The sequence below is a fragment of the Trypanosoma brucei genome, assembly GCF_000002445.2.
Source record: "Trypanosoma brucei brucei TREU927 chromosome 11 chr11_scaffold01 genomic scaffold, whole genome shotgun sequence".
Taxonomy (NCBI): Eukaryota; Euglenozoa; class Kinetoplastea; order Trypanosomatida; family Trypanosomatidae; genus Trypanosoma; species Trypanosoma brucei.
In genome coordinates, this window is record NT_165288.1 from 1274978 (window position 1) to 1291218 (window position 16241).

Genomic DNA, 16241 nt, shown 5'->3' on the forward strand with positions numbered 1-16241 from the left:
ACGTTATGTACAACATCGGATGAATCACTCCAAGCTCTGTGTGACCCACTTGTCCCAAGGATGTCGCCCGGTATTCAACATGGGCGTGATTCTCAATGCATTTTGTTTTTTCGTACTGTCTCGTCTTGTCATACGTCTTTTTTTTTAAAAAAATGAAAACGTTTACTGTAGCGCCTCGTGGCGACTTGGTATATTGAAAACAAGGAGGAAAAAAAAGTTCGGGGGCCCCGAAGGTGTGATTCGCAGGACGTTATTCGGCCTGGAATGAGGCGTTTGCTCGGCCTGACCACACTCCCAGGTCGCAACAGCTTTGCGCTCCAAGTTGGCTACCGTCTTGGAACGAGTGTGGCTGGCACATTCTACTCAGAGTCGGACACCGCTGCCGGTGCTTCGATGAACAATGATATGCGGCTGGGGATAGTAATAAAACCTCAAAGCACACTTGTTGATCTGTGGGAACAAGCCGTTAAGGCGTGGCCAATGCGCCGCTTTCTTGGGGCAAAGGTATGGGTTCGTGGACAGTTAGGTTACGTTTGGGCAACCTATGAGTCTATTGAGCAGGAGGCCTCGGTCATGCGCACACTGCTTAATCAGATGGGTGTGGGAAAGGGTGGTCGAGTCGTTGTAATTAGCGAGAACCGCTATGAGTGGGTTGTGGTTCATCTGGCGTCATTGCAGTTGGGCGCACAATTTGTAGTCCTACCCACCAATGTCACTCCAAAAGAAGCGGAGCTAGTATTAAAAAGCACTCAAGCCAGGGTTTTATTTGTCGAGTCTACGTCGGCATACACTGCTGTTAAGGGTTGGGTTGGCGAAGTTGGTCAGCTGCAGCACATTATTTGCTTTGAGGATCAAATTGGGGAGGGTAGTTATGCAGTTGCTATCAGTATAGCGTCAGACGTACCTGAAAAGACACCAGCGCGAAAAGATGTCACTTCAGAGGACACTGCTATGATCATGTTTTCGGCAGGGACCACAGGGCCACCAAAGGGAGTGATGCTCTCACACAAGAATCTTGTAGCGAACGTAAGCTCCATATACGCCCACGTTGGGGAAGCCATCACGCACACGGACATGTTTATGTCACTTTGCTCCTGGTGTGTTGCGGGAGCCTTGACAACAGAACTTTACCAGGCTATTTGTAAGGGAGCTTGCGTTTGCATTCCCCCCGAACAGCTAGAAGGGTTTCAAGATCTTCCGCTCGTCCAACCAAGTGTAATTGTTACAGTTGCCCAACCATTTCAGAGGGCTTATGCCAACATCGTTGATAACATCATGAATCGCAGTACTCTTACAAAGGACTTAACGCGCTTCACACTGGGGCGCATCACAGAAAACCGGCTGATGATGCAAAAACCGGGTTCCATCTTGCGGACCGCGTCTAATATTTTTCTCGGAAAATTCAAGGCCCAATTTGGATCGGAGCTTCGCATTGCATTTATTATCGGCAGCCAACTGACAAGAGACCAGATGGAGTTACTTGCAGACTTGGATGTTTTCACCGTCAGTACGTACGGTTGTTTGGAGGCAGGGGGGCTGATAGCTACTGACCTTGATGTCCCGCTTCGTCTCAAGGCGCTACCAGGTGTGGAAATCCGTGTTGTGAACGATAAAAACGAAATTGTGGCTCCAGGGTACGTTGGTGAGGTACTCATTGAGGCGCCGCATGCAATGCAGGGCTACTTTGACGTTCACATCGATCCTGAGGAGGCTAAGAATTCCCTTGTTGCTTATGGGGGCCGAACGTTCGTGCGCACTGGTGACTACGGGTCTATGACCGGCGGCTGGCTGACGATCAAGGGGAACAAAGACATACTTATCAGACTCCAGAATGGGACGGTGGTGGACCCTTTGGAGGTTGAGGGGACTCTAATCAAAAGTCCCTTCATCAAACAGATATTTGTGTACGGTGAAGGTCGTCCTTACCTCTGTGCCCTGGTGGTTCCCAACGCGAAGGCAATCGCCTCTCATTTGCGGAAGGTTGAGCGGCGGGATGGTGTGCCTATCGTAAGCGAGCGCGAAAAGGCTGACTGCATCCGAGCAGAGCTCAGGCGCGTATCGCAGGGGTTGCCTACGAGGTCTCATGTTCGCCGGTTCGCATTCATTGAGGAGCTTACCCTCGCTAATGGTTTCATCACCTGCAAATATGGTTTTGCGAGACAAAGAGTGGAAAGGCACTACGTGCATTACTTTGATGCCATGTACGACGAAACGCCATTGTTCTTTGGGCACGCCGTGGACGACTATGATGATCTGTTTTGACGTGGTTTTTTTGTGCTTATAAGCATCGGTCACAAATCCCTGTATTTACAGGTAAGGCGTATGTGTGGATTCCACGGTTACGTAAGGGTCCCCGGCTAGCCGCCGATAGTCGAACTACATCATAGGAGACGTATCGTAATAGCCCTCTGTTTCCCTTTCGTCTTTGGTCTGTCAGGCTTTTGACCTTTGTGGCATTGATTCTGTAATTGAATTACTCTTGGTCGTTAATTTTGCAATTTTTCCACCCCCCTCCCTCCCTCTTGCACTACTGCCCCCCTGGCAAATACTTCGTTTCGTGCCAAGAAGGAAGCCAAAAAGCAACCCTGCAAGGAGGGTCCCACGCGCTTGAAGGGAGTTCGGGCGCCGGCCGTTGCCGTGAAGGCGCAAGAGGCGTTGGTGTCGTCACCCTAACGGGTTCAATGAGTCTCTCCAATCAACTTCCGCGCTGCGCAACTCCGCTATTTTACCAGTTAGCGGAGAATTCTGACCAATTTGAAAGTATTAACGACATGGTCATAATTTTGCAGCAACAGTTTGTTCGGCTTTTTAAGACCCCTGATACACCGATGGGGGCGCAAAAGTCTACGGCTTCTTCTATAGCTTCCAAGGAAGAGGAGAAGCTCCTTGCAGTTCGCGCCGTCCACGCGTTGCACACAGTGGGTGCAGTGCGTCACGGTGATTTCTTTCGGAGTGAGTTGTACCACACCAACGCAGCCTTTTTTATCCAGGAGATGCTTGGGTGTCTTGTCGGGGATAGGCGGAATTGGTACCGTCAGCTACAAGTTGAGAGCCTCCGTGGGTGTTTGGCGGTAGTGCAGGCCGTAGGTTACGGTAACACCAGGCTGTGTTTACCGGGTATAGTTTCTGCATGTACAAAATACCTTGTCCGCGCACACCATGGTACGGATGCTGCAGACGTGCGCGTCGCTGCGGTTAACCTTATGCGCGTAGCACTCACGGTTTCGCTCGTACAACAACAGGACAATGAAGGATGGCTTAGGGAGACGGTTGATCACCTAGGGCGTGGCATGGGTCGGTTGCTTGCACCAGAAGAACTGGTTGGAACAGAGATCGGTCTTCCTGTTATGAAGGCGATGCTGCGTCTTGTCGTGGATCTTCTTGCGCTTCAGTCGCTGAATACACTTGTGTCGACTCAGCTGGTGAGAGAGCTCCTGGTGGGTTACTTTGTGCTGGAAAACCTTGTTCATCTTGAGGGTGAAAACACGCGTGACGAGATGAATTGTGTCCCTTCTTCTCTCTTGGAAAACGAGGAGGTTGTAAGCATGCTTCATGGGAGGCTGAAGGCTCTGCAGAAGGTAGAGTTGCTGCACTACTCCTCGTCACTGTTGCGCTGTGAGGGCACACGCACTATCGTCTTTAGTGAAGAAACCCAGTTCCAATGCGTGATGGGCCAGTGCATCCGTGTTGCCGGGACCCAGATGGGCATGGAAGAGTTTTGTGGAGTACGAGGGAGTGCAAGTCGTATTTGCAGTATCGTAGATGGGTTTATCGAGTGTTTGGCGTACAACGTGCATCTAGTAGCGCTGGGGCCACTGAGACTAGCCACCTTTATAGATGAGTGTGAGGCGACGCTTTCCGACTGGGACCTGTATGCGCTCCATCCACCTACCATTTACGTTCTGACTCGACTCATCGTTTGGCAGTTCAAGACTCCTATGTGGGTTGTGGGAGCCTCTGCTGATGGTGCTGTGGATGGTACGGCGAAGAGGGATCTTCCAGTGGAGGATTTGATTCTCTCCGGGACATTTGAGCACCTGTGGAGTGTTGTCGCTAAACCACACTTGTGGAACATTACAGAAGATGAGGATCTATGCACTTACAAGCAACTGCAGCACCGTCGCATAGTCGCTGCGACCATCCTTAGATTTTTGGAGATCACTGCACAAACGTTGCGCGGTATCCCGAGCGGTCGAAGTGCAAAACGGAGGCGTGCGTTGCGGCGACTGAACGTACTTATGCTGTATCTTGTGCTTGAGAAAGCGGTTATTGCAGGTATCGTACACGATGTCGCGATGCGGGTTATTGATGCATTCAGTGAGGCATCCAGTCAGTCCGACACCCTTTTATTTTTCCTGGAAAGCAGTGACTTCATCGCCGATGAGGCTGCGCGGGCCGTTACGGAGGAGGAGCTCCGCATCTCAGCAGCCAATGTGCTTCACGGTGGTGTCAATTTCATTCGGTCAAGGCTTTTTGCCGTGTCTCGTAGGGATGTAATTGCTTCGAATACTAAAGAGTCACGACGGTGGGTTCAGGTGATTAAAGGTTCCGACGTTGCCATTACTGCTTCGGAAAGCATCGTGTCGAAGGTAGCTGACTTTGTTACTTCCTCCATAAAGGTTGCAAGTGACGGGTGCCGCCGAGCCACACTTCAGGAGGATGCCGCCGGCGCACGAGCAGCCGTTATTCTACTCACAAGTTGCTTCGAGCTGAGCGCGTTACTAAACCGCTCGGTTCCGCAGTTGGGCTTTGATGAGGATCGAGACACCGTGACTACTGCAGCGCATCCTCGGGTTCAAATACTACAGCTTGCAGTGCTTGAAGCAGTGCAGATGTTACTAGCTTACTGTGCGCGAAACGACGGGGTATCGCCTTATGTCGTACGAGCCGTGGGATGCGGTCTTACTGTGTTTCTAACCACACCTAAGGCCGCTGCATGGGAGCATGAGGATGATACCGGTGACGAAGGTCGACTGCCGTGTGTATTTCCGTGGGAAGTTGATGTCCCACCTGTTTTGTCGCGTCATCACTTGCGTACGGTGTACAGGGCGTACCTCGTGTTTTTGGCCATCCTCGCCGAGCCTGTTGCTACCATAACAGCACCAAACGCAGCAAAGCAGCGCTCCGCGGCGGAGCGTAGGGTCCTTGAGGGCGTTAGACCGAAACCTGGTGTCTTGGCGGCGTTGGATGGCCTTGAGACACTTTTCACATTGTCGACAGAGTTCCTCTCCCAACGTATGGTGGAAGAGGTTCTTCCTGCGGTTCTCACCTGGTACGAACGTGGAGCACTATCTAGGATTCCCACCGGGACAGAAGAAAAGCTGAAGCTAGCTGTGAAGAAGTTTGTTGAGTCTGTGTGTGATATTGAGCCCTCTATAACTCAAAATTTACATGAGGCATGTGCACAGCTGCTTCCCCACACGCTTTTCTCCACACTCCTGGAATAAGGAGATTGTGTTTCATTTCTGCACTGTCGGTCGTAGTCGACCGCTTTACACAGCATCTGTTATTTCCCATGTTGGAAACGGCAAGATTTATAGTGGCGGTATCGACGAAGTTGTGGCGCAAATTTTGCTCAACTGTATCTGTGTTTTCGCTTATTTCAATCAACATAAGGGTTGTTTGCTGGTTTATATCGTAATTCATCATTATTTCTTTCTCTTAATGGCTCGTGCCCCTTTTCTGCGGAAGTCATAACCTGGTAGGTTTGAAGAAGGCAGAGACTCGTGTTGAGAACATGGCCTCCATCCCAAACGGCGCTGCACCCATACCACCGGATGTGACTTGCACCATCAATCCACTTCTTGACTTACTAGCAGCGTTTCCGGTGCCACAGTTGGCTGCTATACCACCAACACGATATTGTGAAAATGATGTAGCCCACTGCGAGCCTGACGCGGCGAGGGAAGAAGCGATCACAAACACCATTGAGGAGTCGGCCCGTACCTTAATAGCATCTAGCAGCTATGAGTTGCTGCGTGAAGCCACTGTGTGCATTGACAGTAGTGTTGCAACCGTCCCAAAAGGGGGAAGCATCCGCCCGACGCTTTCTCCACTTGCGCAGCGTATTCATGAGCGCCTGTTGCAACTGGAGAAAAATGTACGGGTGGGTGGTATACGTAATGTGCCAGGTGGGGGGTCACCGCACAAGGGGCGTGTGCCATGGGAGCGCCAACCAGCCCGACAAATGACTCTGCGGCCTCGCCGCGAGCCGTCGCAGGATGCTGCAAGGACGGCAGAGCAGGAGGACGGTTCGGAGAGCCCCAGGATCGAGACGAAACAATCACCGATGGCGGTGCAAAAAAACGAACAAACATATGGTGAATTCAAGACGGAGGCGTACCGTTCCATGGAGGTCGCAGATATTTTTAATGAAAAACTTATGGATTCTAAATCGCTTGACGCCCTCCTTGGCATGCTCTCGAGTGCAACGCAACCGTTCAGGGATGTTGAAGGAGAAACAATCACAGCGTTTCTTACTGCTCTTGTGCAGCCTTCTGTTTCTCCACCATCTACCAAAAAGAAGTGCCTGGATGATGTGGAGACGGATATATCTGTCGAACTAATGGAACGGGTGATTGCATGTTGTTCGTGTGTTTCACATCCTTCATTTAACCCGTCTCACATCCCAGAGGATCTGATAAACCACCTTATCACAAAATTAGCTGTTCTTCTCCGACAAGTGGCGAGAAGAGCCTCCGGGCGCTCGAAAAAAAGCAAGGGCACCAGTACTGAACTTCAGTGCTTGCGTGCGTTGCTAGGTTGCTTTTCGTTGCTGGTGTCGGATGAGCGTCTGGACGTTTGTTCACCCGGAGAGTTGATCCGGTTGGAGGAACTCTGCTACCAGAGTTTATTTGTCGCAACTAGCGGTTTCGGTCATCAAGAGGTCGTAACTTACGCTGCGTATGTCATGAGTCACGCTCTGCAACTCTACCGGTGCTTGTGGAATCATCTGAAAGTTGAGCGCGACATAACAACTGAGCGGTTCTTTTTACAGTTGCCGCTAGGGGGAAACTTGCTTTTGCGGCTACAACAGCTTCCGTCAGGGGAGAAGGTTATGCCTCTCACAGCGGCAGTTGTGAACGCCGCGCAGTCATTGGATATCGGGACAGAGACAATCGGACTGCGTGATGCCGAATGTTTGGTTCAGCAATGCCGGTCATGGGCCGCGCGGTTTGTCCAACACTTTGTGTTGGGCAAGCGGGAACTACAAGACCGCGACACGGTTTGGACGTTGGTGCTTCAGTTTGTAGACGATCTCGCTAACATGTTGGGCTTACCCGAGTACCCCGCCGCAGACGCAATCTTGCAGTCGCTGCTCGCGTCACTTGCTCATTATGCCTCCGTTACCGCTGTCACCCTCGGGGAAAGAAACGCAGCCAACTTCTCCCTGCTACCGCTTTTTGTCGAGGTAATTTACAGAGTTTCCCGCGTTGCGCTTGGGGGATCCCTCCAGAAAGCACTGTGTGTGAAAGTTCCTCCGGCATCCCGTTTGTTGTCCTCTGCTCAGATGAGGCAGTGGCGTTACCTTACGTACTACGACACCACGGCGACGAAAAAAAAAGGTAGCAACATCAGCGCTGACTACGAAAACAAAAATGAAGATGATAGTTTGCAAGTGGGCTTGGATGACTACCGGGCCATATTGTACACAGCCCTTTCACAGTCGTCTAATTTGCCTCCTTCCGACTTTGGGGACGTATCACTCCACTTGCGCGCCGCGCATGTGCTCACTTGGGCGGTGCATGACAAGTGCTTTCACGAGTTAACTCTCGACAAACTTGTGCGCAGCCGGCATATTGTTGAAGGTGGTGTTTCAGTTGACTGGGGTATGCTTCGGGCATGCTCTTTACGGTTATCGGCCGAACGGGAAAGGTCATTGCTTAACAGAGCGGCAAAAGAGCGACTCCTGTCGCTGCTGTTGTCCGTATTTCAGGTTTGGGAGGAAGAACCTCAGGGAAGCTTGGGCAGCCTGGAAGTGGCGCGCAAGAAGGCGCTCACTTATATTGCAGAACTCACCGAGTTACACCCCCCTTTGCTGGATAAAATTTGGCCGATTGTTCAACGGTGCGCCCGATGCGATAATGCACGCGTAAGGGAGGCAACCGTTGCACTGCTACTAACACTTATTTCCGGTATATGTCGTGATACTAAGCGGGAAAGTGGTTTGACGGAGTCCGCTGTGGCTGATATGCTCACGGATGTCGTGAGTATGTTGTTGCATTTTCTGAGGGACCACAATGCAGCTGTGGTCGCACGATCCATTGCAGCACTGGACACACTTCTCACGGAGGAGCCATATACTAAATTATTTGAACAGATGAGTAAGGTAGAACATTTGGTGACTTTTACGCAATCAAAGCTCCTCACATTAATCACTCCGTCCGCCGCTGTACTGGAGGTGCCAGATTGCCAGCACCAGGCAGCACTGCACCGTCTATTCATACGGCGTTGGACAGCGCAGATGCCGGGTGATTTTGAGCAGTATCACGTTCACATACGTGTGGCGAAAGAACTACTTCGTCTCACGGGTAGTACCATTAAGTATCCCTATGATGCATCAGAATCGCTACACCTCGTCACATTATTGCGTGGAATGTGCAGTGAGTTGACGGCTGTCAAACCTAAGCGTCGTGGTCCAAAGAAAGCTGAAGATGCGAGAAGGCAGGCGTTGTGTGGAGTTATGGTTGGAGCCGCGAAGGCATTATGGTCGGAGTGGCAACGACTTTCACCAGGGTCAGGAGCTGCGGCAGCTCTAGCTACGATTCACATTCTTTCAATGGCATGCAACGATTGGGTAGATCCGCTACTCGATGCTCTAGCGCAGGTGCTTTTACAGCAACAACAACTGTTAGTGAAGACAGATATGGCAAATGGAGACTCTGAGGTAACAGGCATCACACTTTTGCATGTTTGCCGGATAATGCATACCGTGCTTATGGGGTCCCGGAGACCCCCGCTTCCGCTTGATCCACTTGCACAGGTGTTGACATCGTTGATCTCGCGCTACGTAGGACCACATCAACAGAAAATTCTTCTTTCGGCTACGGGGGCCTTAGTGTCAACCATAACCTGTGGGCACGATAGGCTTTCCAAGCAAGTGAACACCAAGTATTTAACTTTGTGCTACTCATTGATGAATACCTACTATGTGCACGTAGCTTCGTTTGCCCCCACACTTCGTACCAACCAATGCAACGTCGGCTACACATTACGTTTTCTTTTCCTCCTCTCGGAGTTCCTACGACTCTACCCTGGATGGAAGCACCGCCACCCGGAACTGGCCGCCCTCACAACCACGACATCATGTGCTGGCTCCGCTGGAGCGACAACTGTTCCAAACCAGCTTGCATGCGGCGATGGCATATGCGCGAATATTTACTCGGCGGTGGAATTGGTGTTGCGCGAGTGCCCCGAAAGGGAACGGGGAAGAACCACTGTAATCGCCCTGCGAGTAATGGGTTCGTTGTGCATGCTTCAACCTACTACTTATCTACGTCATTGCGAGCCATACATTCGTCGTGCAATTCACCCTGCGAGTGATGTGCAGCAACAACTTCAGGGTCTCACATTCATACGGGATTTTCTGCGCGACGAAGATTCCAGGGTGCACGAAGCAGCCATGGCGGCCGGCGCAACTCTGCCAATTCAATGGCAGGATAACGGCAACTGCAGCACGCAACCCGCGAGCCCCAATAATGGGTGTCGCCTACTGAAGCTTCAAGCCTCTGCAGAAACGCAGGTGGAGGAACAGAACAGTGGTATGGCAACTTGGTTACTTCAGCAGTTCCATGAGCATGTGACCCTTCTCTGTGGGAGTTACATGTTACCTGTGAGGGAACTGGCCATGGAAATACTTCACCTGTGTGCAGCGGGTGGGCTGCTGCCGCCGCCGAGGTACACTAAAGCGTTAATTGTGCTGGGTGCCGATCCACAGAGCGGTGACGTTAGGAGGACCGCTGTTGCTTACGTCCTGGAACAATGTGAGCGCCACGGGGACCTTATGGTAGCAAGTTCAACTGCCGGGATTGTGAAGGCATTCGACCTCCATGCCGTCTGCGGGGTTGATGTTGTGAAGAGTGCCATTGGGGTGTACGACACACAGCACCATAACGGACAGGGGGAAGGTGAGTACTGTGTTCATGCGTACCTCTTTAAATCGCTGCACAAAAAATATCGCGATGCCATCGTCTCATCGCTGATGTGTTATTTTCATGAGGAAGCCCGCGTAGGCCAATGGATGCGGGAGCATAAGCTTACTTGTAGCGGCGGCGCGGCCAGTGGATCCAAGGGCTTGATGGAACTAACACCGAGTCCACTTCCATTTCTTATCCACTTGACAGTTGTGCTGGCCCACATTCCTTTCCAGCTCGAAAGTGATGTCGTTCATCTGTTGGACAGTTGCCGCACGGTTGTTGATTTAAGTGGACCGAGTTGCATGGAGTTCGTGCAGCAGCAGCTCGCACTGCTTCAAGCGAGTACGGGAACGGGAGCCCGCGGCTCACGAGGTGTCGGTGACGTCGGCGTTACCAAAGTTACGGATAGTGCACTTGACGTGTGGAGGTGCTATGGCGTTTCGTGCGTTCTACACCTCAATACTTTCCTGCATTCAGCGTACGACCTGCGCGGATCGAAGCGGTATCGACAGTCCGGGGTTGGCCGCCCGGTGGGGAGGGCCGCACGCAGTGACTCGCGAAGGGTGGCGTCCACGGCCTTCCTCAATAAGATGAATGAGCTTCTGCAGAGCATGAACGTACTGTGGGGTGGGAAATCGGATGCAGAGGGAAAGCTCAATAACTGCAAAATTCAGTCAATGAAAAGCCTGCTTACCTCCCTCGCAGGCGCAGCTGGGTTGGAGGATACGGACGCCGTGCTTGAGTGCCCGAGTGGTCCACGAATGAAAACGAAAGCATCCACGCGCCATCATAAGAAGGCAAAGAAGCGGGGCCGACCCTGTTGTCGGCTGTCAAATGTTGTGAATGACTCTTCGAGCAGCAGCTCCGAGAGAGCCACATCCGCTGAGTCGTTTCAGCGTGGTATTGACCACGCAAGACACGGTGAATGCATAAGTGAGTGGGCCGATGATTTTTTTCACACGGAGCAGTGATCATGGAGCCAAGGAAGTGCTGAGAGTTTCAAACCCCCATGTGGCCGACAGAGTTGTGGTCACTACCGCAGTTCTGCACACTTGTCCTCAAACCAACTCTTTAATCGTACATGTGCGGTGCCGAACGTTGTGTATATATATATATTTATATATTACACGGGTTATATTCCTCCCCCACGTCCAGTGTAACCCTTTTGACTTTCTTTTTTTTCGAGGGTGTAAATTTAATTTCAGTCCCCACACGCTATATTGCCTACTGAGCAGAAAATGAGTGGACACACGGTGGAAGCAGATGGGTGGGATGGGCCACACAACCTACAGAATAGATAGCCATAGAATTAGCTTGGGCGAAACGTCAACAGAAACCATCGGGTAAATGAGTGCCACATTGGTCGACACAAAGGTACCCAGTGAGTTCCATTGCTATGCTGTGTAGCCTTCATTTCTGAAAGGGACTAGCGGCAATGGGAAGCGAGGGTAATGGAGAGTCGCGTCCGTATGTTTGATTCACGATCATATCAAGTACCCCAACATTTTTTATTGCTACGACCTTGCCTTGCTTATCATCCCCTCCTTCCCTGCTATTTTGATATTGTGGGTTGGGGTTGTTATTATTGCTGTCGTTTTTTTTGTTTCAAGTGTGGCGTAAACACACATATAGGTATCATTAGAAAAAGGTGCCCCGTAGGTGTACGGGGCAGCTGTGAAGGGAGGGGGGCAGTAAAACCCTGAGGTGGCGGTGCCCGTTCTTTCTATTTGCTGGCTTTAGGAATATGTTCCGCGAGGCACTTGAAAGCGTTTTGGAGTTCATTGGTTATCATAGTGAACACCGAGGGTGCAAGGGTAGCGAGCTACTTTCGTTTATCTCCACGGATGTTTTACCGCATTATGGGCTTGGGCAGCACTCTACAATGCAACAAACGGTAATGAACCTGCTCCTGAGTGAGACCGATAGTTTCACCGTTAAAAGCGGGGGAAAGACTCTCTCTTCCGGTGAGTTGACGAGCACTGTACTGCAGTATGATTCCTGTGCCTTCTGCCCGACACGGGCACTGCAAGAAAAAACTGTTGGTTACAGTCTTCGGACCGCGACAATTCGGGCTGCAGTGAATTATGCATGTGAAAACATGCTGTTCGGTTTTCTTCGCAACCAGCCTGGCAGGAGCGTTATAGCTGGCAGGGAGGATGATGCTGCGTCAAGGGGGATGAACGCTAGCGCGTCCGGACTGAGCGTAGGTGTGCGTACCCTCCTACGCGATAAGTGGTTGAAGTGCGTTTTTGTCTTTCACAGGGTCAGTAAAGTGTTAGAATTGTGTGTCTTGCCGTATTTCGCTATGCCCGTGCCTCCTCGGCAACAGCACTTACAGCCCCTCCAGTCGTATTTGAAACGGTGCCGCGCTCACATGAGAGATTCACGAGTTGTGATAGACATAAATGTTGTGCGCCACATTGTGCTGTCCTCTCCTGAGCGCCGACTGGTCTACCAGGATGCTCTTCATGCGGTATTCGAAGCTTACGGTGAAACCGTGCCAGGCGGAAACGGGCGTGCATTTGGTAGATGCATCGGTCGTTTGCTTAGAGCAGCGGACTTACGTGTTGTGAGGGCCTCCATAACTACCGGTTACCGGACTCACAGGGTCTCGGTAGTTGTGGATGCACGGGCCAGATTGAACGGAGACGGTGGACACACGGAGTGTACAGCCCGCGAGGGGGGAGAAGATGGCGAGGAAGGCAACACTGATGTTAGTTCGGACTCCGGTGGAAGCGAAGATTCAGGCTCAGCAGATGATAACCCCGGGAACGACTTTATTGAATGGAAATCAGAGGTTGAATCTGCGCAAGCGCCACTTGCTCGTATTCCCAATGGGGGCACTGGTGGCTTCCATGTGGATCCCGCGTTTCCTTTACCACTGCAGGTGGTAAAGCAAGCTGAGAGGAATCCGATTGCCCTGGAGCTAGTGCTGCCGCGTGTTGTTTTTTACGATTCGAAGAACATAACTAAGGAGCTGTACAGATACACGACCACCTATGAAGAGCGTTACGGGACCATCGAGAGTACAAATGCTCTGTGTGCATACGGCAAGTCTTTTACTCGTGTATTGCAGCCCAAGGGGTGGTCGGGTAAGCACAAGAGTGGTTACAACGAACAGCTTGATGGGTCATTACCAAAGGGAGTAACAGTGTGGGCTGTTAGCGCGGTGCTGGATGCTCTAAATGCCTCGCCCCTACGGGCGATGACACTTGTGGACCTCGTGAGCGTTGTTGACCGCAGGACATTAGGTCGCGTTTTACCAGTCCTTCAACGCGAGAATCGTGTGACAACAACGGGTGTAACACTCCCCCAGGGTAGACGTCTTGGGGTTTTAGTCGTTGCCGGCGTGAAGTTAACAGATGCCGATCGTGAGGAGTTGATAAAGCGCCACAATAGCCGGTGGGGTGCCCATTCACAAGGTGGGAAGCCCCTCGTGCGACTCAATCATATACCCTCCCCAGGAGGAGGAGGAGAAAGTGGACAAGCGAATTCAGTGATCAGGCTTCCCGAGGGTTCTTCCCGAACCGCGCGCATTGTTACGAAGATCACGATGATTCGCAATGGCTACAGTCGAGTCGGTCTGTTTCGGCACTCGCGACTGCACTTGGAACTGTGTCGTGTGTGGTGCCTCCACAACCTAAATCCAACGAAGTCGCTAACGCTAGGGCAGTTGCTTCAAGAAATGAGTCTGAGTTCCTTCTGTATAGTTGTGGGTGTGGGTGATGTGGATCTCACTTCGTACATAAGCGAACGTAGATGCAGTTGGGGCACTTCCATGCGGCACCTTCCACCTACCCTGCAGGAACACTGTAGTCGTTCAGGTCTGCAGCCACTCATACACTCACTCTCTGTACTGCAAGCGAGGGGGCTTGTGATGTGTGACAGAGTACTGAGAGCCACTGAAGACGTAGATCCCGATGAATTATTCATTACGCTCGCCAAAAGCACTGGTCGTGTGTGTGAGATTGGTATTGACACGGGCTTTGATGATCAGCCGGATGAGTCGTGGGAATACGTATTTTTCCCCACCGGTGGTCCCGACAAGCCTCAGGAAACCTGCCGTGCAGTAATGCAATACTGGGGTGATTGTTGGAAAAAAGTTTCGAATACAAAGAGTGCCCATGACCGATTGGGTGCTTTTATCTGCGAAGCTGTCACAGTGGAGCCAAACATAACTGATGTGCAGATCTTTGCACTTTCATGGTTACTCCGCGTTGATTGCAGCATTATGGCCGAGCACCTTCTGCAGAGGTTGGGGTACATACGGACCGAAAGGTGCGCACGTCAACGGCGCGGCAGGGGACGTGGGCACATGTTATCCAAGTGCGCAACTGCTGGTTATGGACATGCTAGTTTTACCCGTCTCGGTGCGCGTCCCCGAGGTGACCTGACCGCCAAGAGTGTGGCTGACGTGATTGTGGATGGGTTACAATCTGACGAGTTAGAGGGCAACCTTGCTCGACTGGAAGCAAAATTGCTAGGTAAGAGGAGGGAAACACTTGAAGGTTACTATAGTCCTTATTGCAACCGAGTCCATGGTAGCATGCTTACCATCGTACAAGGTATGTTGAGGGTTGTACAGCGAGAAGGGGGTACACATGCAAGGAGGGAAGCATCCGCACAACCAAAGAACACAGTGGTTTCTTTTGCTTCACCTCACTTAGCTGCCGCAGAGGGGCTGAGTTGCGATGATAAGCGCACGTCGGTAAGGAATGCGGAGCCGGACGATCTGCGCTCCGTGTCGAGGCGCCTTTCTTCCAGTATCCCGCCTAGTTCAAGGACAGCCAATCGACCCCGAAAGGAACCACCTGAAGTGCTGCAGGATATCGTACGCATGATACTTTTGAGTGATGAGGCGCATTACGATGCGGTGGCGGCAAAGGCCCTGCTCGCGCAATTTAAAGTAGTAGAGCTGGATAATTGTATCGATTGGCTTCTGACCTTTCCGTCTTTCCGAAACCGCTCGAGTGCTTGCGGGAGGTTGCCGCGCGTTGAGCTTGCACCCCGCTGCAAACTTCTCCACCTGAAGCACGCTGAGCGGGTTACGCACCCCCAATGCGTAAGTGCAAGTTACGCGCACACCGCTACCGTTTCCATGCTCTTCTTGCCGCAGTCTAACTGCCGCCGTTGGTGCATACCACCTATCCTTCAGCCGGACAGCCTGCTCCTGCAGACTGCGCCGCGTCTCATCGAGCAACCCTTTCCTGACATACGGTTTTTGTTGAGTAATACACAAGAGGGTACTGAATTAAGTGCACTGCGAGTGCCGCGTTTTGCACCTCCGCCGCGCACCGACGAAAAGAAAATGTTTGTGACGACACGGACGGGGGTGGAGACTACTTGCGTCGCCAGCAATATAGCGACTAGTGCTACAACCGTAGGTTGCATCTCCACCTCTGCTGCAAAGGTGCCTACTGAACCTTATCCGGCGCGCTTCCTGCTACGGCCGTGGAAACGATTGCGTTATTTAGACCTTCTCGACATTCCAGTTGATCCACCGCCCACCTCAGACCAGTGCAAGAGGGCACGCAGCGCGACAGTCACTTCAACTGAAGAAGGGAGAGATGACACGCCTACGCTGCCGCAGTATCCCAGTGTCTTTCATCACGTGGACGGTTCCTTTCATGTGTTCTTTTGGAGGTCGTTTCTATTTGCTGTGTACGCGCTAATACATAACTCACCGGGTATCACCGAAGAACGGGTTATGCAGGAACTTGTGCCAAGCGGCCTCGTGAGCCATGCAGCATGTAAAATGGCCATTAATTTTCTTAAAGCATCGTTGGTGATTACAGTGCGGAGCATCGTTCAAGCATGTGGTGAAGTGGACAGCCCGTTCCGGAGTGAGGCGTCAACCATGGCGGGTGGAGACGCGGCAAAAGCTACCATGAAACACGTTGACTGTTACTTCTGCACGATATCACAGGATGGGCCGTGGAATGTGGTAAACTTGTAGCTCTGATAAGCTGTACTCTCTGCGTATATGTAACGAACTGTTCACCTGTTTAAGGCGGAGAGTTGTTGTATTTGAACATAGTGTGCCTTCCATCCGTAAATTTGCTGTTGAAGCACCTTTGAAGTCGTGCAAGTCCGCGCGTTTGCCCT

The 16241-nt window shown here is 51.7% G+C and overlaps 4 protein-coding genes across 4 annotated transcripts, besides 1 other annotated feature; all 4 read left to right on the plus strand.

Moving 5' to 3' along the window:
- Positions 1-264: 264 nt before the first annotated feature.
- On the plus strand, positions 265-2262 carry Tb11.02.2070 (long-chain-fatty-acid--CoA ligase; the record flags this gene model as incomplete). The annotated part of the gene is made up of 1 exon (XM_823432.1): positions 265-2262. The coding sequence occupies one exon, from the start codon at positions 265-267 to the stop codon at positions 2260-2262; it is 1998 nt and encodes a 665-aa protein (XP_828525.1).
- Positions 2263-2681: 419 nt separating this feature from the next.
- Tb11.02.2080 (hypothetical protein, conserved) lies at positions 2682-5447 on the plus strand (the record flags this gene model as incomplete). The annotated part of the gene is made up of 1 exon (XM_823433.1): positions 2682-5447. The coding sequence occupies one exon, from the start codon at positions 2682-2684 to the stop codon at positions 5445-5447; it is 2766 nt and encodes a 921-aa protein (XP_828526.1).
- A 290-nt stretch (positions 5448-5737) lies between these two features.
- Positions 5738-11107, plus strand: Tb11.02.2090 (hypothetical protein, conserved; the record flags this gene model as incomplete). Its single annotated transcript, XM_823434.1, has 1 exon — positions 5738-11107. The coding sequence occupies one exon, from the start codon at positions 5738-5740 to the stop codon at positions 11105-11107; it is 5370 nt and encodes a 1789-aa protein (XP_828527.1).
- Positions 11108-11239: 132 nt separating this feature from the next.
- Positions 11240-11262: a sequence feature (AT_rich).
- Positions 11263-11880: 618 nt separating this feature from the next.
- Positions 11881-16092, plus strand: Tb11.02.2100 (hypothetical protein, conserved; the record flags this gene model as incomplete). The annotated part of the gene is made up of 1 exon (XM_823435.1): positions 11881-16092. The coding sequence occupies one exon, from the start codon at positions 11881-11883 to the stop codon at positions 16090-16092; it is 4212 nt and encodes a 1403-aa protein (XP_828528.1).
- Positions 16093-16241: the final 149 nt, after the last annotated feature.